At 34.1% G+C, this 25,097-nt stretch overlaps 1 protein-coding gene and 1 pseudogene across 1 annotated transcript in view; one reads left to right on the forward strand and one right to left on the reverse strand.

The window, feature by feature from the left end:
• The first annotated feature begins 5,206 nt into the window (after positions 1–5,206).
• Positions 5,207–8,244, forward strand: LOC120200722 (annotated as a pseudogene).
• A 228-nt stretch (positions 8,245–8,472) lies between these two features.
• The window catches only part of LOC120200723 (formin-like protein 1), a 29,940-nt gene continuing 13,315 nt past the window's right edge, over positions 8,473–25,097 (reverse strand). Inside the window, exon 3 of the mRNA XM_039201487.1 lies at positions 8,473–9,523. Within this exon, the coding sequence (XP_039057418.1) occupies positions 8,723–9,523 (801 nt within the window). The 3' untranslated portion in view covers positions 8,473–8,722. The remainder of the gene's footprint in view (positions 9,524–25,097) is intronic.

Consider the following 25,097-nt stretch of genomic DNA (forward strand, 5'->3'; position numbering starts at 1 on the left):
TAGTAATATTTTAGCTTTTCCTTTTTATTAAAAAAATCATAAAAATATTTGTGTTGATTTAAAATAAAGTACTAATTATTTATTATTATTTTTTAAAATCAAATTTCAATATAAAATTTACTTACTTAATTCTAATGTCATAAATAAAAACAATCACTTCTATACATATAAACTAAAATTCTCAAAACATTGTTATAAAAAATTTAGATATATACTTGATCTTCCATTGAACAACTTAAAATTTTTTAAGGATGTGAACTAGAAAGAATAAAATAAAAAATAATATATATAATCGAAAAGAATAATAACAGATTATATTTGATAAAGTAATAAGTTGATTTAAGCACCAAATTTTATAAAAAATGATATTATGTATAATATGTAAAATAGCATTCGAGGTCCTCGTATTTTTTAAACGAAATATTATATTTAACTTCTTTTATGATTTGTGATAAAATGCAAGAACTTAAAACGTGTTTAGAACAACACCTCGTTTTAATCTCCTTGTATCATCCCAACTAAATAGGAGTAACGATGTTATTATAATTGTAAACAGTATTTTATTTTTAAAAACTAAGTTTATTTGATTAATTTGTTCATAATAGATATATGTTTTAGGGTTTTATTTATCTATTAAATATGTTATTTGTTTTTTCAACAAGTGTTTTACGTGATTTTTAATATATGCCTAATCAATATAACAAGCTCTTAATTTTTTAATCTTAATAAAAGAAATCAGATACCGCGTAGTGGCAAAATTAGGGAAATAATATATTCGGGGGAGAATTAAAAAAAATGAGACTGGTTGAGAATTATTTTGTGATATAGGTCATTTGTTATGGTGCGTGTGAAACTCATCATGTGGAGACAATTTTGATTCATTTCATATGATGAGTTATATTTTTTTCACATATTTTATGAAACTCGTCACCTTCATGTGACGAGTTTCACCTATATTGTAATAATACTTTAGATCTCAAAATAAATTTAAATATATCTTATTTTATTAATTAATTATTTTACCTGCATTGTTTACCTAATTTTACCTAACATAGTAGCTAGCCACCGGCCATATAAATAGAGACATAATATAATCCCAATCATATTCAAGATTTTAGAGTCTATCTATTTTACTAAAAATAGTTGACAAAAAATTATTTTTAGAAAATTATTTATTTTTAAAAATTAAGTAATTTATGATATTTTGAAAATATTATGCAGAATGTTTTTTGTTATTTGAAAAAAAAATTAAAATTATTCTTAATAAATTAAACACAATAAATTATATTATCACAAAGTTTTAGGATAATTCCTTATAATAGTACCATAAAATTATTATTTTTTAATATTACGCTTAGGTGATATGTTCAAAAGCCAAAGGCATTTAAAAAGTAAAAGAAAAAAATGAAAATAATTTTAGTGTTTGAAATTTGTGTAAATCTAACTATAAAATATTTTGTTTTTGAATTGTTTTAATATTTTTTTGAATATTCTAAAAAATATATTTGTTTAGAATTTTTTTAGTTATTTATAATTTACACATACTATACAAACACAAAAGCTCGAATTTGTGATCCTTAAAGAAAATAATATTTTCTTTTATGACTAAGAATATTTGATAAGTTTTATTTAAATATTCAAAATTTATACTTTATTAATTATGGTCCGTCCATTTTTTTGTTAGGTGGCGTTTATAAGGGAATTGGAATCTGTGAAGGAATTAGAATCTGTCAGGAATTGAAATCCAATTCCAGACATATAAGATGAATTTGATTTCAGTAATGTAAAATGATAGAATTACCCTTCTTGTTTTTTTTGTTTAATTTTAGTTTGTTTTATAAATTACATGTATCAATATATTATAAAAATTTAAAAAAATATTAAATTTTAATTTTATTGATTGATTATTCATTTCAACAAATTATAAAAATCATGCTAATAAACATAATAAGTTAAAATCATTCTAATTAGGGATGGTCATGGGTCGGGTTTTTGGTCCACCCGACCCGACCCAAGAACAAGGGAGCCTCCATCCAAGACCCGACCCGACCCGACCAAAATAAAGTTTCACCCGACCCGACCCGACCCGACCCGAATATATGAATTAGAAACCCGACCCGACCCGAAATAATAAAAAAAATTATTTTTATTCAATAAAAACAGTTAATTGAAAAAAATTATATATAGAGAGGTATTATTGTAATTATTTCTAAAAATATAAGGTAAAATTATATATTTTTTCGGGTCGGGTCTGGTATTTTTCACCCTAAACCCGAACCCGACCCGAATATCACACTTAAAAAAACCGACCCGACCTGACCAAAATAAAGTTTCCCCCGACCCGACCCGAATATATGAATTAGAAACCCGACTCGACCCGAAATAATAAAAAAATTATTTTATTCAATAAAAAAAGTGACTTAATTGAAAAAATTATATATAGAGGGGTATTATTATAATTATTCCTAAATATATAAGGTAAAATTATATATTTTTTCGGGTCGGGTCGGGTCGGGTATTTTTCACCCTAAACCCGAACCCGACCCGAATATCACACTTAAAAAAATGACCCGACCCGATAAAATATAAAGTTTTACCCGACCCGACCCGAATATATGAATTAGAAACCCGACCCGAAATAATAAAAAAATATTTTTATTCAATAAAAACAGTGACTTAATTGAAAAAATTATATAGAGAGGGGAATTATTGTAATTATTCCTAAATATATAAGGTAAAATTATATATTTTTTCGGGTCGGATATTTTTCACCCTAAACCCGAATCCGACTCGACCCGAATACCACACTTAAATAAACCCGACCCGACTCGAACCATATTTTTTTTTAAAAAAATTCGACCCGATCGGGTTGGAACCCGTCGGGTCTGAGTTGAGTGGCCATCCCTAATCTCAATCAAAATATGTTAATAAGTAACCAAAAGATTGATGAGGGTAGTATGATCAAATTTCACATTCCCTCCAACAAGGGAATTGAATTCTATCATAGAATGGATGTAATTTATTTTCCCTCATTTGATGAAAAGTTGAAGTCATGATGGATTCTAATTCTCTTGGAAAACTTGAACCAAACATGGGAAATCGAAAGGATTTGGATTCCAATTCTCCCTAATTCCAAGGGATTCATGCGAATCAAACGCCACCTTAGTCTTTTTCAAATTTTTGAATTAGTGACCGAATAATGTACTTGACATTGATGTGTACCAAATGGAAATTGTGCAGAGTTATGTCCTTGCATGGTAATTTAACCAAAAGTCTATTAAATGGGAACCCGAATTTGGCGGGGAAATAAAAGGGTGGACTTTCCTATTATGTTTAAACGTATACCTACCCTAACATAATTCGGTCATATTCTAGACTTTAGATTACAAATTTAAGTTTTAGTCAGTTACTTTGAACTCATACGAATTCTGTGATTAAAAAAAATATTATCCTAAAAATTTTGAATTTAAATAGTTATGTCTGTAGATAATAGTAAATGCATGTATTATTTAGGGTAAACACGTGTTCATCTTGAAATATGAATTTTTTATGTTACTTGTCAATTTTATTGAAGATATCCATTATAAAAAAAATTTTGTGCTCACCTCATACGAATTTTTTTATTAATACATATGTATTTACTCTGAAAAATATTTCTAGACCCGTCACTATCTAAAGAGTGTATATTTATCAATAACTAAGACATATTATAAAAAAATACTATCATATAATCGTCCAACTATTAAAAAGAAGTTTTAGCGTTACTTTGGCGCTTTGGTTATTTTTTTTAGTGAAAAATTATTATTAGAATCATTGCTATTATTTATTCAAATATTAAAGAATCATATATCATTTCTCTATTGTATATAATTTTGTAAATTTATCTAATGATGATTAATATATTAAAAATAATAACTAGATTTAATTTACAATTTATTCTTTGAATATATATTTTTTAAATATGATATATGAGATTTTTTTTAATTAACCTAATAGTTTTACAAATGTAGTATATAAATTTGATAATTTTAATATAGGATGGTGTGATGTTTTTCTCATATATCATAATCTCATTGACTATTAAAATGTCATGTCATTATAGATTAAAATTATCAAAAATAATTTATAAAATTATTATAATATAAATACTAAATTGATTCATAAAAATAAAAGTATCACATTTATTAAAAAATAAAAGTATCACATTCATAAAAATAAAAGTATAACAATTATTAAAAAAAAATTAACAAAGTCAGATACTATATATTAATTATTGATATTTAATTTATTGATCGATTGATTTGAAAATAATACTGTAAAAAATTATTATGAAAATGATTATCTTATTCTAATTTATTCTATTTATAATATTTAATTTCAAACTTTTAATCTTAATTAAAACGTAAGCATTAAAGGATGTTGCGTAAAACACTTCTATAAAGTTTAAGAAGGAATTTCTTTTTTTTAAAAAGAGAATTTAATTCCAACCAATCCTCATAGGGTTTGATAAATATTCTTTCTTTCATTCTTTTAGATAAGTGACCATACATGGAAGGTATAATACTAAAGTTAACCCCTAATGTTTATTAAATTAGTTATTTTGATTTAAATTTTATTTTTCTTTTAACATTTTAGTTCCAACGTTTTAATTTTTAGGGTAAATAGACTCTTAACATTTAATTAAATAGTCCCTTTGATCTTTTCTTTTTTTTGAAACATTTTGGTCCCTCATTTTGGAGCGCTAACCGTTTGTTAACTAACGATTTCCATTCAAGGTAGACATTTTTACCTCAAAATGAAACGTTGTAGGTCAAGATGCTATAAAAAAAATAAGGACCAAAATGATTATTTTGATAAATATTATAGATTAATGTTGATATTATACCTGCGTAGAATTACAGAGTATCAAATATGAATCAATTTCCCCTTCTGGCACCTCTTATGAAACTTTTTTATATATTCTTCCAGTTTTATCAATATTCTGACCAAATCAAACCCTCCTGACTAGGGAAGCTCTGCATGTAACGAGTGGGAACTCGACACAGCGATTAAATCAGAAGCTATCCTCCATTTATAAAGTTCCTTTCAAACGTTTTGATGGAGTTTAACAACACTTGACTTCTCTCTGAATCAGAATCTGGAACCATGAATCCTTTGAAAAGGCCACTCTCTCACCCTTTCTTTGGATTTAACAACTTTAGATCTCTCCAATCATCAATAAGCAATGAAGCATTCACTTCCCAAATTCCCATTTTTAATTCCAAGTTTTCTGGTTCAACCATGCCGGTTTCCACTGCCCATTCATCTTCATTCTCAAGGTTTAATACTCACTTCTCAAATTCCCTGAAACAACCAATTCTGACTTCCAAGGCGGCAACTTTTCCACAAATCAGGACTTTTTGTGTTGAAAAACCAAACCCAAATGCTGATCTTTCTGCTTCAAATGATATCCCAGTTGTTCCCACTGTTAGTGGACCAATTCATAGCTCTCAGCCTATTGATGCAGGGTATTCAATGAGGAAACCAATCAGTTTATGGCCCGGAATGTACCATTCTCCTGTAACGAATGCCTTATGGGAAGCAAGATCAAGCATGTTTGAGAGACGTTCTAATGAAACTCAAGATTCACAAACCGAATTAGTTGCAAAAACCCCTTCAATGAGCAGGACTAGTATTGCTTACAAGTTTTCTTCTGATTATATACTTAGGGAGCAGTATAGCAACCCTTGGGATGAGATGAGAATGGGGAAATTGCTTGAGGATCTTGATGTTCTTGCTGGAACCATATCATATAAGGTAAGAAATTTAACAATCTTTTGTAAGATTTATAGTTTTAATATATTTTAATGGCTCTATTATGCTTGTTTGAGCTTAGACTGGTGTTTTTAGTGCTTGAAACGGAGTGAAATATATGCATTCTATGATGATCTGGTACCGAGATTCGTACTTTCAGTGACTTGTTTGCTTTTGGACTAGCACTGTCGGAAAGATGATGCAACAAGGCCTATATTGTTGGTTACAGCTTCTGTTGACAAGATAATTCTAAAAAAGCCGATCCGTATCGACTTTGATTTGAAAATCTCCGGGGCTGTTGCATGGGTTGGGGATCATCAATGTAGATTCAGCTGGAAATAACTCAATCCACACTAGGTAGTGAAGAGGAAAGGCTAGTTAAGTTTTTTTCCCCTGCTTTCTTACATGTTCTGTATTTGGCCGCTGATAATTTTTCGTTTACATGTGTCTGTCTATTTGTTTCTTCTGGTTCTGAATATGTCCATTATCCTGTGGCAGCCTTCTTGAAATAGAAAAAATGTGAACATAAATTGATCATTTTGAGTTTGCAGCTAGATTGAGTTGATAACTATTCTGGTACATTGATAATCTAGAAGTTCGAGTTTGAAGGTTTCCATCGATATCATTATTTGTCTTTTTTCAAAAAAAAAATTGGCTGCTTTTGTATGCTTCACACTTGATGTTCTTGGTTGTAGATGCATGCTTTTGGCCTGTTTTGATCATCTATGTTGCATATCAGTCAATCATTGATTGATCATGGGCATTATGAGATTAACCCCAAAGATTAATAGAAGGAACCTTGTGCTAATCTCAGATATTAGGTTGTAACAGATATTTTGGCTTGTTGAGTTCGATAGAAAGGCGAGAACCTTCAGCTCTGATGAATTTTATCATCTTGCAATGACAATTAGCAGCTCAGCTATATCACTTGTTGAAATGTTATTTGTTCTTTCAAAGATGTTTCACTCAACTCCATACCTTTAGATCTTTATATCAATGTTAGTTGTTTTTGCTTTCTGACTCAACATTTCTGGCTTTTCCGTGGCCCGTTAACTCTCTGTAGGAAGCTTACAGCATCTGTTTCAACTTCGAAATATCGTTAACGTGGACCTGGGATATTTGTACCATATTAATTCCAACATTTAGATATAGCACGCACAGATGTTGCCGAGTGAACTGATTTTTATGCTTTTCTCTATATATGATTTTTTTTTTCATTTTGTAGATTCTCCGGATCCCTTGGATTCAGTTGCTCTTGTAGCGAACTTCACGTTAGTTGCTCGTGACTCCAAGACAGGAAAATCAGCTCCACTTAATCAGTTATTGCCCGAAACTGAACATGAAAAATGGTTGTGGACAGAAGCAGAAGAGAGAAACAAAATGAGAAAACAGAAGAGAGCAGCACAAAAGGAGGATATTGATGACGGAGATGAAGACCGATGTAACGCACTGTTGGCTGAAGGGCGAGTTTTCTGTGACATGCCAGCATTGGCGGACAGAGATAGCATTCTTATAAGAGATACTTGTCATGAGAATTCATTGATGTGCCAACCACAACAAAGGAATATTCATGGTCGGATTTTCGGAGGATTTTTGATGCGGAAAGCATCTGAACTAGCCTTCGCGAATGTTTATGCCTTTTCTGGTGCCGCACCTCGTTTTGCAGAAGTCGATCATGTTGATTTCTTTAAACCTGTAAGTAGCTACAACTATTAAGTTCTAAATAAACCTTTGCAGTAACTAATCTCGTTTGGCAGTAGCTATGACGAAATCTTTCGTTTTTATTTATATATGAAATGATCAACAGAACAACATTTCATTTAATGATTTTTCTTGGCAAATGAAGGTGGATGTTGGAAATTTCCTCCGTTTCTGTGTTTTATATACAGAACTTGAGAACCCTATGGAACCTCTGATAAACGTAGAAGTTGTGGCACATGTCACAAGGCCTGAACTAAGGTGCAGTGAGGTGAGTACCTGAAATTATAAAAAAAAAATTGTGTAATAACTGTTAGCTATGTTAAAGCACATTAGATCTAAGATTAAAACTTGATCGAGTTACCGTTATCGCTCTCTAAACCTGTTTCTGTAAACGAAAATAACGAACAATAGAATTCGACAAAGTTGTATATGAGAATAAAGATATTAAAAATGGTTCCACAATATATGCATGCACTTTGATCATCTTAAATGCTCTGAAGTCCCAGATACAACATCAAAAGCTAGTTGGAGTTGCAGAATGATAGTTAGTACCTTTCAAAGATTGTGTCCTCTTATGCTAGTTCTTTAATTTAGTGTTTAGATCGGTAAAATATTATCCGACTTGAATAGGTATCCAACAAATTCTACTTCACATTTACTGTCCGCCCCGAGGCCATGAAAGAGGGATTGAGGATTCAAAATGTTACTCGCCGGGTGCTTGAACGAAAGGATGCTGAGAGGTCCCAATAGGTATACTTATGGAGTTTCCTTAATAGGAAAGAGAATAAACTAAAACATCTTTAAGGCATTTTGGGGAGCAAAACACATTTGCTGTTTTACATATTCATTTGAATCCATCTCTGTAATAAACCCAGTGCCTGTAATTAACTCATTCTCAAGATGAAGTGATGGGGAATTTTCCATCCCAATCAGCCAAAAGCTGATTAATTAATTTCTGGAAATACAATAAAGAGTTCTACTTGTATCATTGAACATAAACTTCAATTGACAGTCACTAATTTATTTACAAGATAGATTCAACCTTATAGCTATACCATATTTAACTCCTGATATAGTATATTATATATGTGATGAGATTTGCTCACAAGGGCATTTGCATTGACAGCTGCATTTGAAATGGGACCTGTTAGATATTGGACATCCAACTGTGATGAAGATGAAGAGATTTACCAACAAGAACATATGGATGTGGGGCATTTATCACGACCTATGACGGAGTTTCATCATCGGAGGAACTATAATGCTGCCTCACGCTGAATCCAGAAAAGACTGGAGGATTTGGTAACGGACGTGCCAAACTGTATACTGTTCTCTCGCTGACCTTTGCAACTTCCTTGCATGCTCGATCAAGAATGGAAAGGAAATCCCTTACGATTGTGAAGATCCGGAACGGATGAGCTTCCTCCTGGGCAGAGTTCCCGTGAAAATACCCTGTTATTTCCTTCACCATAGAGAGAGCAACTCTGTCTTGGGCTTGGATTCTTACAATCTCTTCCTCTGCTTTCTTCAGGAACTCGTTCATTGATTCCGAGAATTTAAGGTTACTGTCTTTCAGAGCAATCCCTTCATTTAGCTTTATAACTTCTCTGATTTTAGAGATACCGGTAGCAAACTTTGCAACGTCAATGCTGAGAACATCGGAATCCATAGCAGCAGCCTTCTTCACATTAGTTAGCTCCCCACTTAGACCAGAAACTACTTGCAGGCCAAGCTCCCTAAATTCAACATCATCCGGAAAATCAGATTGCTGAGTTTTCTCGGCTTTCAGATTTTGATTGGCACTAGAAAGGCGAGAACCTTCAGCTCTGATGGTTTCCTGCACAACAAAATGCAGAAGTATAGTTTTCCCATCAGTGCCCTTTACATCAACAAGCTTTAAGAGCGTGTTAAGCTTGAAGGCATGGGCATCACAACGATTGGTGCCGACATTCATGCGGTTCCCAGTTTTGAGCACTGCCTCCAAAAGCTTCAGAAACATTCTACTGTTTCTCAACTCTTCACATGCAGCCTGCAGAGGAGAAATACGTTGCATCAATTAGAGAATTACCACAAAATGGTAGATATTTCAAAATGGTAAACTGAAATATCGAAATCCTTCATTTAAATCAATACAAGACCATATATCAAGAGTAACAGTTATGAAAAGGACGTCGAGATCATGAATACATGCAGCATGAAGCTTTATCTAAAGCAAAATGGTGAAACAATGCATGGTTGCCCCCAAAATGACTAAACACGGCCTTCTTCTCCATTGAGCTTGATTACCATAAGCATTTCCAGACAAGACAAATATGAAAGTTGTAAACACTAATATTTTCATTTTGTTTTATTATTATTATTAAAATTATTATTATTATTATTATTATTATTATATATTATTATTATTATTAAATAAATATTACAGGCCCGTTTTACAAATCATAAAGCCCAACAGTGATCGGCCCATATCCATAAACCTAAAGGAAACACTAAACCTGATTAGGGTTTGTGTATCAGCCGTCAACATCAGTAGCCTTTGGATTTGGCAAGATCCAACGGTCCAGAACCCTCCAGATAAAAACCCTAGGGTAGGGCCACGTAGCGCCGCCGCCTCAGCTATTTCCAGCAACCACCTTCAACCGAAACCTCCTTTGCTGCCAAGTGCTCCAACCGACGCGATCGACACTTCCACTGCCAGATGTTTCAACCATGACACCGCTGCCTCCAATGAAGGCACTAGAAGGCCCAGCTGCCCTCCACACGTCAATGTTCAAGGGTGAGTCACCACAAATTCGGTGACTCACCAAACTTCACCCATGGGATCGGTCCAAGAGTCACACCGTCGATAGTTATAAAAAACCATCGACCACACCTGCAAAAGGGAGAGGGGAGGAAGCAACCAACGGACACGGGGAGACATAGCAAGCAAGAATACGCACCAAACAGTACAAATAAGAGAGAAAATAGAAAGCAAAAAGAAAAGAGAAGAGAGTGGAGTAGCTTACCCTCATTAGAACCCCAAACTGCCATCGAATCATTGGAAACCCGAAGGTATAAAACCTAGATTTAGAAAATTTTAGGGGATTTTAGGATAAACGGGGTCGGAATCGATCTTAGGGAGTGCCGATCTATCTTATGAGGGGCTTTTTTTAGTTTCCGACCACCGGAAGCGGTGGTCGGTGGCGATGTTAACGACGACGATCGGCCGGAGCGCGGCTGCCAGAAGGTGGTCGAACTCTCTCTGGTTTAGAGAGAAGGCAGAGAACTTTTGTTCTCTCATTTAGAGAGAGAGAAGATATGAGAAAATGAGAGAGATGAAGTCATTTTGGCCGGCTAAAAGGGTTTATATACCCTCTCCCAAACTACACATTTTGAGGAGGGTATCTGTGTAATTTCCCTTTTGAGAAAATTATTTCCGCAATCACTCGAAATTCGAGACTTTCCATTTTGGTCACTCGTATCATACTTTTAATTATTTTAATTTTTTTCTTGAATTTTATTTTGTTTTATTTTAGTCCTTATTCGTATACTTATATATACTTCGGGTAAATACCATATTTAGTCCCTAAAACTTTAATAACTTTTATTTTGATATGGAATTAATTAATTAAGGATTAATTATGTTAGTAACACCTAATTTTCATAATATTTTAAACTAGAGCCTTTAATATTAATATTTTATAATTTAATCACTAATTTTAATACTTTCATTTATTTTTAATTACAAGTTTTATTACTTTTTATATTTTAATATACTATAGTTTTAATTCTATTTGTTTTAGTCACTGTTTTGTTATATTTTAAATTTATATGTTTAATTCAATATTTTAATTATTATTATTTTATTTTAATCTTATTAATATATATATTACTTGATTAATTTTATAAATTAATAATATTTATTTTTTAATATCAAAGAAAGAGACAATCTTAAAGCAACTAGATGTCCCATTCAGATATTTTTAAATAAATAAATATCCTTATTTTATAAATTATATATATTTTGATTATTAGGAAAAAGTTTTATTAATATTTATTTATTTTTCAATATAAAAGAAAAGGGCAGTTTTAATATAACTGGATGTTCTGGTATTTTAAAAATTATAATTTAGTTTTATTTAAATTATTTTTAGGAAAAAATATTACATTTTTAATATTTATTTATTTATTAATATCGAAGAAAAGAGCTGGCTTAAAGCACCTAGAAGTCATTTTCTGATATTTCTAAGTAAATAAATATCTTATTTATAAAAATAGAGATATATTTATATTAATAGATTTTCTTAAAATTATAGTAATAAATTTGAAACAACAAGATTATAAATTAAATATATCTTGGAATTTTTAAATTTCTAATAATAGAGACAATTTATAATTAATAAGTACTAATTTTGGGCGTTGTGGGGGTGCTAATCTTTCCCCAAATGTAATCGACCACGAATCCCTTTTTATTATCAAAAAGAACAAATTTTTGGTTAAAACGCAGACCAATGTATCTTTTAACTGATGTTTTCTTAAAAACTCTTTTAAAAGATAATTTTTTAAGTATTCGACCTACCTGACCCAAAAGGCCGATGACGACTCCTTAAACATTTTAAAAACCATTTATTCACATCACTTTTCCCGCCAAGTAAAATTTCGTGCCCGGGCAAAAATCGGTTACGACAGCTTGGCGACTCCGATGGGAACCGGTCAAACTTTGAAATTAATTATAAATTGTCTGTATCGATTAGAAATTAAAAATTCATATATTTAATTTATAATCTTTTCTTTTTAAATTTTTTATATATACTTATTATTTTCATAATATTTTTATATATTATTTTTTATTAAAGTTTACTTTATTTTCATGTATTAAATTTTATTATTTATTTATTTGTCAGAAGTTTGAACATTTCTCCTCACACACATCACTTGCATTGCATAACATAAGCTTTATAATCAAGCTTGTCCCTTTTAAGTGGGAGTGAAAGCGACGTCTTCGTGAGAATTTATTCTTCGTGCCAGACCTAGCAAGTAGCTTTCGGGGTTCATATGCTCTCTGTCTTCGTGAGAATTTTATTCTCTGTGTCAGGCATATGGAAATGTGTCCCCTCGAATTGAACTCGATCCATTTAAGTTTGTAATGGACTAGGATTGAGAGTTTGGCAGCTCAAAGGGGCACCAACAAGGACAGTTCGAGTACCTTTACTCCTAGAACTGAAACCCTGCATATAATAAAACCTAGAAATTCTCCTGATCTAAGACAGTACTGAACCTCTGTCCGTAGGTGTACACAAAGGAGAAATAAGTTCTAACTTTTTGTCTTTTTTAATTTATTTGAATTTTATTTTTTCTGAATAAATGTATGTGAACTAGTAATCATGCGGTTAGGTTAATTTTTTTTCAAACAAAGAATAGAATTAGAAAGCATGAGGTTAGGATTTATACCTTGATAGATAGAAGATTTTGTCTTTTCATTAGTTGGTACTAACCATTTTATTTTATTATTTTTTTATCTTTTTTTTACTGCATGTTATTTTGCTCTAACTTGTTCATATTAATATCTTTTGTCTGTATTGCATGATCATGGCATAACCAAAAGGTGTTGACTTGAAAGACTGTTCATCAAATTAGAAAGAAATCGAAATGGACAAAAATTTTTATGATCAAACAAAATATGATACGGCCAAAGAAAGACATCCTGAGGAAACTCCAATGATAGAAGCGAGCAATGCACACATATATCCTGTTATATTAATACCAAAAGTATTCCACAAAGATCCCGCTAGATTGATACCAAAAGCAGTCTATGGTAAGAGTATCAGTTAGGACATTCAGAGTAGAGGAGGTTTTTATGAAGCTCAAGCATGTTATTTGAAGGACTTGAATGACCAAAACAAGAAATTGAGTACAGAAGTGGAAACCATGCATGAAGATTTCCAAAAGATCAGTCAAGCCTTTCAAAAAGCTGGCATAAGAAACACTCCAGAAGAATGGATAACAGGGGTTACCAAACTGAAAAAGAATTGCAACATATATGAAGATCTAATCCAAGAACTTCTTGGACAGAAATGTTCTCTTACAAGGGAAAACGAGTAACTCCGAGAAGTGACACAGAAGATGAAGAAACACCAGAATGTCATGGAAGAAGCTGCAGTCCAGACAAGCAATATGGTCCATAAGCTGATAGACCAAGCTGACCTTACGAGGAATTGAAGCTGACTAATAATTCAACTGTTGAGCATGAATTGAAACTAACTTGGCTTTAGAAAAGTTAGGAGGGAAAGTTATCCCCTATATGTAAAGTTTTGTTGAAGATAGGACTGAAAGATTTCCCCTACATGTAAAAGTTTTGTTTGATGCAAGGAAACTTTTGTGTTCAATGAGATATGTTCTAAGATGACCACTCTTGAGTAACACCTTTTCATACATGCATTTGCATTTTGTACCTTTGCACTTTCATTTGCATTTTTATTGTTACATTCACATATTTACATTCCATTTGCATTCGTATTTATATTTTCATTCGTATATATATTTTCATTTTTGCATTTGCATCTTTGCATAATTACATTTTATTTCAAACTATTTTACATACATTTAATCATAACAATGTGGAATAATTCGTGGAGAATTCCATGACAGAATTTTTGAAATCAAAGTGGAGGTAACTTGGTCTTCCTAAAGAGGGATATAGCCATGAATGAGATTTTAGCAAGGGTTGGTAGAATTGAGAAACTGCAAGAACAATTGATTGATACACAACAAGAGATGACTGATCAAGCAAAAAAATTCCAAGATGATTCAAAAGAGCAAATGACAAAACTAATAGATATGGTGAATATTGTGATCCATGGAGAGAAACCCTTAGAGGATCCTGTTGTGAAAGATTTAAATGGGATTATGAATGATGTAGCTGATGCAATAGAAACAAATGACCAATAACTTGTCAAGAGATGTGGAAATCCAATAAGGCTCCCAGAAAAGGCGACAGAGATCAAGCTGAAACGACGTATAGAAGAGGTTCAAAAGCAATTGAAGAAAGCTAAGAAAGGTAAAAAGAAAATGATACCTCTCATTCCAATTCCAAACTCATATTCAGATTTATTACCATTTATTTTTGAAAATGACCTCATAACACCAATTCCTCCAAGGCCTAATAATTATTTGCGTCCAGATTGGCAGGGTGTCAAGAATTCATGCAATTATCATTCTGGAGAGTTTAGCCACTCTAAGGAGAATTGTAGGATTGTGAATTTAAAGGTCCAAGATCTTATAACAGAAGGATTGCTATGTTTTGAAGATGGGAAACCTAAGATCCTAAAAAGCTCAAAAACTAGTCGAGAGATAAATTTTCGAATCACTGTCCGTCTCATGATGTTCAAGAGTCAAACATTCAAAATAGACATTTTGATCATCATTCATATGGTCTTCAAGAAAGCAAAGTAAGCAATTGTAAGGAGACAGTGATGTCAAGGGAAATTCTACCCAAGTTTCCTTCAATTCCGTGCAACAAGTTATATCTTGAGTTACTCAAAGCCCAGATTATTACTCCATGTCGAGCTAAGCCTTTGTTACTTCCATACCCGAGTTGGTATAATGAGAAACTCTCTTGTGATTATCATGCTGGAGCCCGAGGACACTCTATTGAGAATTGTGGTCGTTTCAAATAACGAGTTCAAGACCTTTTGGTTCATGGAATCATAGAAGTGGATGATCAGTCTGTTTTGGTCAAATAATCGAGAATTAAACCCCAAAGTGGAGTTGATAGTATCAAAACAAGTGAAGTACATGTTGCAGAGGAAGAAGAAAATGAAGTATTTGAACCAAAGATAAAACGTTCAATTTGCAATACCTCTCTGATTATAAATGATAAAAAAGTAAAAGGAGAGGTAATTCGAGACTGGACCACAGGTTTAAGAATGAATGGGAAAGATGCAACTCTGAAGAAACCTCAAACACCTATATCCGATTTTTTTGAGGACCAGTGAGGCATTGGGTAATACAAATAGTATGGATACAAAGAGTCTAGTGAATACTACTACAATTACAGCCACAATATGTGTTCAGAAACATGACAAGGCTATCATCCTTGGTAAAAGTTGTTCTGAATCTAAAAATAAGCTCAATTTCCAGCAAGAGAAGAAAAAGATGATGATGGAGACTGCTCAGAATGAAGCAAAGAGTTTTGTATCTAAAGGCTTACCCAAAGGTCTTGACACAATAAATGATCAAGAAATGGGGGGCAAATGAGGATAAAAAAATCTTGGGTCGATTACATACCCAACATTACTGGAATGATGGGGTAGGCTAACTAAACAAGTGGAAGTTGTTATCTACCACTATAGTACCTTTCTATTTTCAGCATCTCGTTTGAACATGTTTTTTGTTCATTTCTCCATTTTTTGTGCAATAAATAAATTTTTATTGCCTTTAAGGTTATGAGCATTGAGTCAATTTTGCAATCTTGCAGTTCTTTGAATATCAATTGGATTAAAAAAAACTTTAAATGATTAGAGTTATAATATTTGACAAAATATCAGGATTGAAAGACAAAAAAAAGGACCCTTGACCTTACCTCAGAAGAAATACACCCAAACACTATCCTGTTACAAATATGAGATAACCTTCTCCTATTGAAATGAATAACAAAAAGGCTTGGTATTTATATATATGAGCGTACAACATGGGGCATCGTTGATGTATTACATTGCAAAACCGACTAGAGTACTTTTCTATTGATGACTTTCGATGATGAACATAATTTTTACAAATAGGTAAATCTAGTTTAAGTCAGTTGCTTGGGAATTGAACTCTAACGAAGAGATTTTCTGAATTCCACCAAAACACCTAGACTATATCAGGTTCTTCTTAACAAGCTTAAGAAATTGGATTTGGATACCCATGTTATATTATTATATACAATAAAGCTTGAGTTGTCCCACTAGAGCAAATGGTTAATCGCCCCGACTTTATGGATAATATTCAGCTAATCTATTTATACTATTATATGAAATAAAACATTACCTCTAGAGCAATTGGTTAATCACCCCGGCTTTATGGATAAGTTTCAATTAAACTGATAAAGGTGATTATATTATTATATATAATAAAGCTTAATTCAGCTAGCCAAAATGGCAAATGTGTTAACAAATGGACTAAGGGAGTTACGAAACACCTGTTATAGTCAACTTCACACAAGCACTCAGAAATTTCATTTTTAGACCGATATTTTTGCACTAATTTGATTAGATGAATCTAAATGAAAGATTCTAGAGAATTGAAATGGAAGGACTCTAGAAGGTATAGTAATTGGCAATCCTAGTTGCGTCATTTTGTACGTATCCGGTTAAAATACCAAGTCCTCAAAGTGAGGCATGTGACAAAGTTCACAAAGAGCGAGAGAAGAGTGACATCTTAAATAAATGTAACCATAGAAAATAGGAAAGCCATCCTGAAACCAAACCAAATCTTGATACTTGTCAAAGAACTATAATTCTCAAACATTAAAGAATTGTTGATTCTTTTGATATTCTTTGAATTGATGCTTATGATTTGATTTTATTTTGAATCTGTGAGGGGTAACATTTTACAAAATTCTTTCATTCTTCGATAAAGAAAGGAGGAAAACATTTTCAAACATGATAGTTTCAAATAAGAGAAAATAACCTCAGTGACCAAAAATCCCATATAATATACGATTTTAACCAACTTTTTCCGCATTTTCCAAAATGACCAACAAAATCGCAATGCGATCGCTAATTCGCAACGCGATCTCCATTATCGCAAATTCGCGTTGCATTTCGCGTTGCGATAGTTGGAAATCGCGTTGCGATGGTATACAATGTCGTTGCGATTTTCCCAATTCGCAATGCGAATAAGTAAATCACAACGCGAATTGGGAAAATCGCAATGCGATACTGACTATCGCAATGCGATACTTACTATCGCAATGCGATAATACAAAATCGCAACGAGATACTGACTTTCGCAACGCGATTTACATAGCGCCATTCGTATTAACGCGTATTTTTTTTTCAAATTCCAAACACGAATTTTTTCTTAATAAATCGGAAACTGAACCGTCCACAGTAATCGCAACTCATAACCTCAAACCCAAAAACACAACACTCAGTCCCATCTCCATCTCTCACTCTCTACGGCGAAATCCGTCCCTATCTCCAAAGATTTCCGTCCCCATCGCCGGCGAAATCCCTCACAACCATTCACAGTCAAAAATCCCTCACAATCATTCAGAAATGGAAAATCAACCTTCGAGGGTTAGTTTTTTTATTTTTATTTTGAAATTTTTGCATTATTTTAGGTTTTTCATATTGAGATTGATGATAAGTTTACTGGTAATTTCAATAATAGATTAACCATTTCACTTAGATTTCTTATTAAATTCATTCGATTGCTGCCAATACTGCTAAACTGTTTAGCCTGTGAAGTTAGTATTTGTCTTTGCTTTGTCTTTTGGTTGAAGTAATGCAGAAGAAGAATAGTTTCGAGAATGAAAATCGCAACGAGATAATCGCAACGCGAAACCAAAATCGCATTGCGATTTTCATTTCGCGTTTCGATTTTCATTTCGCGTTGCGATTTTTATTTCGCGGTTGCGATTTTCATTTCGCGTTGCGATTGTCTGGTCGCGATAGTCATTTCGCGTTGCGATTCTCTCGTTACGATAGTCATTTCCGCGTTGCGATTTTCATTTCAACCAAAAGACAAAAACAGTGTTGCAAATTTTAGTTTCAAGAATAAACTACTATTTATGTTTATTGTTTTGTTTTTGGTATATCTTGACAGTGTAATTTTTGGTATATCTAACTTGGTATGTTTATTGTTTTTTTGTAGAAATTTTTTTCGGCTTCATTGACATTAAGGAATAAAGTTAGCCTAGCCACTACAATTGCTTCGAAGCTTTCACCTGCACAAAGAAAATTGTTTGAAGAAACCTGCTTCGGGCCATGGCTGAGAGTACAGCATCCGGGTGGAGATGCTAGTTTGACCCATTTGTGGCTTCAGACCATGACTAGCGATCTACCCGACAGTATACAACGTGGTGAGGAAGAGATATGGTTTCATTTTCCACCGGCGTATACTTGTTTTGGGCGGAAGGAGTTCTGCTTAATCACTGGTCTACGATTCGGACACGATGATGTAGGCCGGTACACTCGTCATATCACCCGCCCATCATGGTTATCCAGGGTTTTTCCTGATGAGTCAATAGAGAAGCCGAACTTACACGTCGACGACATGAAGAAATTGTTTAATAAGAAAGATGGTTTTACTCGGATGAATGACGTCGATGTTGTCCGAGTATGCCTTCTACTACTTTTGTATGCCGGCTTTTTAGGCAGAGAGGCCAGACAACCTATTCCTCAGGAGCTAATATTATTGGTAGAGGACCTAAATGCATGGACTAAGTTGTCGTCTGCCTTTGATGACCGCAAAAGTTTGCGGGGCGATGGGTCGAAATACACTTTGTCAGGCTTTGTTTGGGCCTTTAAGGTAAGAATTTCTATATAATGTTTTCAAAATTATAATTAATTATTTAACAATTACTAATGTTTGTTATTATATTGTTTGTAGATTTGGATATTCGAGGCTTTCCCCAGCATGCGGACATATGCATTAAAATCCTCAGATGATATTCCTAGGGCTATTTCCTGGAAGAGGAAACGTATGTTGGATTGGGAAGACTTAATACCATATGCGACAATAAATAATGTAAGTTAACACAAATACTATCATATATAAACAAGTTATTAATAGTATACGTTTAACTTTGTTTTAGTTTTTATATTTTTAGGAGGCCAACACTCCATTAATGAGATTGACACCCACGGAGGCTGAGCTTGCCACTGATTGGTGGCAAGCTAGTCAGCGTTTTTTTGATGGCACGAATGATGAGCAGCCTCCACTTCCTCCACTTCGAGAGCCATCACCTCACCCAGAGCCATCACCTGATCGACCCGACTATACACCTCTACAACGAGAGCCATCACCTATCCCGTCACATCATCGAGTCTCTTCTCCACCATCACCTCATGATAGACGACCGACAAAGATGCCACGACTTCTATCTCCCTGTTCTCCACCTCCACGGGATGAGTCAAGGGAGTTACGTGATGAGGTCAATGCCTTGCATGAGGAGATCGGTACTCTACGCGATAACGATGGTGCATGGCGTGTGGAGGTGTCTACTTTACGTGGTGAGGTTGCCGCTCTACGTGAGATGGTAGTATCGTTGCAGAATGAGGTTCATACTCTACGCAACGAGGTAAGTTTAAGATTTTCCATATTTAACTTGATGATAAATTTACTCGTAATTTCACTTAAATTAACCATTTCACTTAGATTGCTTAGTAAATTTATTCGGTTGCTGCCAAAACTGCTAAACTTTTTACTTTAACACTGTGAAGTTAGTATTTGTCTTTGTTTTGTCTTTTGGTTGAAAGTTTGAAATGTATTTATCTTTGTTTTCACTGTTTAAATATCATGTCTGTTTATTTACTGATATTTGTATTTTTATTTAGCGGACCGATAAGGTGGATGCTTTACGTCGGGTTTTTTCTTGCACGACAGAGTTCACGCATCAGACGGCGTGCACGTGCTATTAAGTCTCCGTATACCCCAATAGTGCGAAGACACCGCAAGAAGAAGCCCGACTCGCCTATCATCCCTCAAGAGTCCACTCCTATCGTTGAAGAGGCCCCTATCATTCCTCGAGAGTCCCCTCCCACCGTTCAAGAGGCCACTGTCATCGTTGAAGAGGTCCCTCCCACCATTCAAGAGCCCGATTCACATGGTGTCATATGTAGGATTCTTGAGAAACCCTCTGACGTGCCGGACATGATGGATTCAAGTTGGCTCTCGTATGAGTTATCGGCCAGTACCATACTGGTATCTGAAGAGGAGAGGAAACAACTACCGGACACAATTCTGGATAACACCCTTTGGGCTAAGACCGCAATTGATTTTTATCTACATGAGCGAAGCCAGGGGTGTTTCACTGACATATGCAAGCTCAATGATGATATCTATTTGTTGCTTGATCGGTCTTGGTGGGGCGTATTATTAGGGGTCGAAGACAATGGCTATTTCGATGGAGGGGTAAGTCTTATATTTTTCTTATATTTTCATTTGATTATTTTTTTTGTAAATTTATGTAAGTTACTAATATATGTCTTTTTTTGTAAAAAAGCATATCGATGCGTGGGTGTCACGTCTTCTAATAATTAGGAAACTTAAGGAAAATAAAAGAAATACACGGTATACAATTATGCCGACGTCTTTTAACGCCGTTCACTTGAAGAATCAACGAGATGAATCATTTGCGTTGGGCAATGGACAAGCTAAACTTTATCCTGCATGGTGGGAGGTCGATAAGGTTAGTGTTTATTTTAGATTGAGTTTAAAGGTATTCATAAATAAGTGCGCAAATGAATGAATTATTACTTATGATTGCAGGTGTTTATCCCTGTTTTGGAACGTAACCATTGGCTTCTCGTCGAGCTTCAGATCCCATCCCTTAAGGCAATAGTATATGACAGCATGATAAATTACATATCATTGGCTGATTTAAGAGATATTATTAAGGGATGGAGCTCTTATTTGGCTAAATACTTGGATGCGATAAATTATTGGACTCGTTCTGGAAACAAGAAGCCAAAGAAGCTCAATATTACAGTTAGCAGAGATGAGACCGCACCACAACAAACGAAAGGACCCAGAGGGGATTGTGGTCCTCTTGTATGCTTGGCGTTGGACCGTTTGATCACAAGAAGTATAAAGTATCTACCTCCCACCGATATAGATAGAGCTGCAGTAGGCTTGTGGTTTCAACATTATATGGCTAGATCGATATATACGAGACGCTGCCTACCTGCATCCGCGTTATAAAAATGTCCATAAACAATTGGTATGTTTATAGGCTTGTGGTTTGAAAATGTTTGGTTAAGTACCTAGAATTCAATAATTTGCTGTTTGTAGGTTCTAGATGTGTAGAAAGTGTTGTTTGAGCAAATGTTTGGTTTATGCAGGTTAATCTCATAAGTGAGCTGCGTGAAAATGATGTATGGCTGCAAAAGTTGATTCAATAGTAGAATTGTTATTTTCTCTAATAATTATTGCTTATTTTTTGATTGTTTAATTGATTTGTAAAAGGTGATTTGTAAAAGTTGATTTATTTAATTGATGTTAACATAATTCTTATTTGTGCTTGTTTAATTGATTGAAATGTAATGGTTGATTTTGTTGATTTCAATCTGCATTATGTTGAAGGCAAAAATGACTATCGCAATGCGAAATGAAAATCGCAACGAGAGAATCGCTCGCAACGAGGGAATCGCAAAGCGAAATGAAAATCGCAACGCGAATTTAGTTTCGCGTTGCGATTTTAGTTTCGCGTTGCGATTTTGTCGTTGCGATTTTCATTTCGCATTGCAATAGTCATTTTCGCGTTGCGATTTTCATATTCGCGTTGCGATTTTCATTTCGCATTGCGATTCTCTCGTTGCGATAGTAATTTCCGCGTTGCGATAGACATTAAGATGATTGCGAACTTCATTTCCGTGTTGCGATAGTCAAATGAATGCCTAATAAGTGATAACAACTAATACATGCCTAACTGAAAATGTTAAAAGTTCACACATAAAATCTACATAATACAACGTTTGCATTTAAAAATCACCTAAGTTAACAGTCCCAAAAGGTGAAGCCAGTTGTGATTGGGATTTTAAAGATGATTGCGATTTTGATTGCCTTTTTCTTGACACCATATGAGCTTTGGATTTTGATGATGATCCATATTTTGGTAGAGGAAAAGATGATTGTGATGGCACTGGTGATCCACATGTCAACCTTGTATGACCACTTTCCTTGCACCGACTACATGTTGATCTCTTATTCTCTTCACCCTTAGACGGTATACGATCGTGACTTTTTGGTCGGCCAGGTAGCCTTCTGTCCATGGCTGGTGGCAAAACTGTTTGTAAGTCATCTGGTATGTCCCACTCATAAGGATGTGAAATAGGGTAGACAATCTCGGCATAAGTCTGTCGATATACTTCTGTAGTGTAGCAATCCATAGCGTATGTGCTTGAATCATCTTGGTTTAGATGAAGAGCAACTTTTATAACATGGCCACATGGATAACCAGATGTTTGCCATTTCATACAACTACACATCCTTGCATTTAGATCGACAAGCCCATTTAAGTTATTATCCAGTACTTCAAACAAAGTGTTTGAACATGGTTCAACTCTCCATGACGTTGACTTCACAACACGTTTCGTTATCTTTTTTTCAGTCCATGGTGTAACACGATGTTCCAATGTTCCTGTAAATTTAAATAAATAATACTTAGTAAATATATGATAAGTTACGAATTCAAAGAAATAATACCTGCATGGTTTCTTTTCTTGTAGTACCACTGTTGAATAGAGGCTCGAAAAAACTCCATTAACATAGTAATGGGTAATTTCCGGGAATGACGACTTAGAGCGTTAATTGATTCTGCACTATTAGACGTCATGAAACCATATCTTGCTCCAAGTTGATGTACTCTTGACCATCTTTCAAACCCGACATCTTCTAGTGTTTGAGCACACTGAGGCAAAACACGTCTTAAACAGTTTATATGCTTATTGAAATCCACTTCCCGATAAGCCTTTACAGCCTTCCAGTATGTCCATTTGTGCTTTTTTATACCAGCAGACCTTGATTTTAGATTTCTATACAATGAACACCACAAAGTCCATGAAAAGCATCTGGGAAACACCTTCTAACAGCGTTGTCAATTGAGTTTGCCCTATCGGATATGATTGTCAGATTGCTAATAGGACCTATGCAATCCCTAAGATGCCCCATAAACCATGTCCATGAATAAGAGGTTTCAGATTTGCCAACCCCGTAAGCTATTGGCAATATCCCATTGTTAGCATCCATGGCTACTGCTAATAAGTTTACTCCAAGGTATCGACCTTTCAAATGTGCTCCGTCAACTATAATAACTGGGCGCATGCAAGTAATAAACGAACGAATCTACAAAATAATATACACAAGAAATATAATCATTTAAATGTGAAATGCATGTAACTAACAGAAATGAGTCAACAGAATTATATTGATTTACTAACCGCAGCACCAATGGCGATAAACAGCAACTCAAAGCATCCATCTCTATCTGTTTTGATATGAGTTACCGACCCAGGATTTTTCAGCTTTAAATTGTGACAATAAGCCGGCAGTTGGGCAAACGATGCTTCTGGCGACCCCCTCAACAATTCCAAGGCATAACATTTGGCTCTCCAAGCTTGAGAATATGATATACTAATCTTGAACCGAGCATTCATGTCAGTCATAATTTCATGTCCCCGATATACCCTGCCATTCAAAAACATTAACTCAGCCATAAAACCACCCAACACCTTTTTGTTTGCCTGTCTATGGTGAGGAAAAACTTGGGTTCTTGAACATGTATGTTTATCAATAAAAGTCCTAACTTGAAACATTGCGCAATCTTTTATCCTCTTTGCAATCATACGCCACGTACAGTTTTTGTCAATCGTACACCTTGTTTCGAAACGATCTTTGCTTGATTTGTTAACTTTTAGTTGATAGCCATCTTCCACACATTTCGTATACAAAGCTATTTTCAAGTCTTCCTTTGTATCAAAACAATCATCTTTCTTGATACGAATAACTTTTGTGTAACAATCAACTGCTTTCTTTGCCAACTCTTCTTCCGGTAACTGAAGTAATTCTGACATATTCCAGTTATACTCCCGTGGCATTTTCTTTTCTTCAGGGACTTTTTCTTCTTCTTTTTCTTCTTCAGGATTATATGAATTACAGAATGGATGTTCAACATGTTCATTCACAGTCGTAACTTCCTCCTCATTATCATCAACAACATCTTCCTCGGCAACGGGTGTTTCATCATCAAAATTCGGGTATTGACCAATATCAAAATCATTATACGCAGGGTCTGTTTCTTCTTCTGAAACATCATCAAAATCCGTGTATTGACCAATATCAAAGTCCGGGTATTGACCAAGATCAAATTTCGAATACTGACTAGTACTCACAATTTTTTCTCTTGGCTCATCATCGTCTAATTGGTCAATACGAAAACCGGAATTTGGTGCTGAACGTTGATTTGGATTTGGATTAGAGAAAGGCTGTGGGTTTTGAGACCCACTTAGTTGATTACTACCCGCTACTGACCCAACAATACTACTTCTAGGTTCAACAACATACAATGTAACATCATCACTTGAAACATTAATTTAAGCAATGAATCGTTCAACATCTTCATTGTCGGTTAACAAATAAACTTTACCATTTCTCTGATAAGATAGCCTAAATCCACTTAGGGGCTCTAAATTCAATTTCTTTGAAACACGTAATATTAGGGTTTCATAAGTTAACTTCTTTAATGACAGTTTTAGTTGAAGTTTCATGGGTAAAGGCATATATTGTAAAACACCATGAACATTCTCCCATGACCCTCCAAAACACAAATCTATCCAAACATGATCAACATTAGATGATTTCATGGTTGTAACTAAACAAACGAGATGCGAAACTAAGACCTGTTGCCGGATGGGGAA

This window comes from Hibiscus syriacus, unplaced genomic scaffold (assembly GCF_006381635.1).
Source record: "Hibiscus syriacus cultivar Baekdansim isolate YM2019G1 unplaced genomic scaffold, ASM638163v2 tig00006507_pilon, whole genome shotgun sequence".
Taxonomy (NCBI): domain Eukaryota; kingdom Viridiplantae; phylum Streptophyta; class Magnoliopsida; order Malvales; family Malvaceae; genus Hibiscus; species Hibiscus syriacus.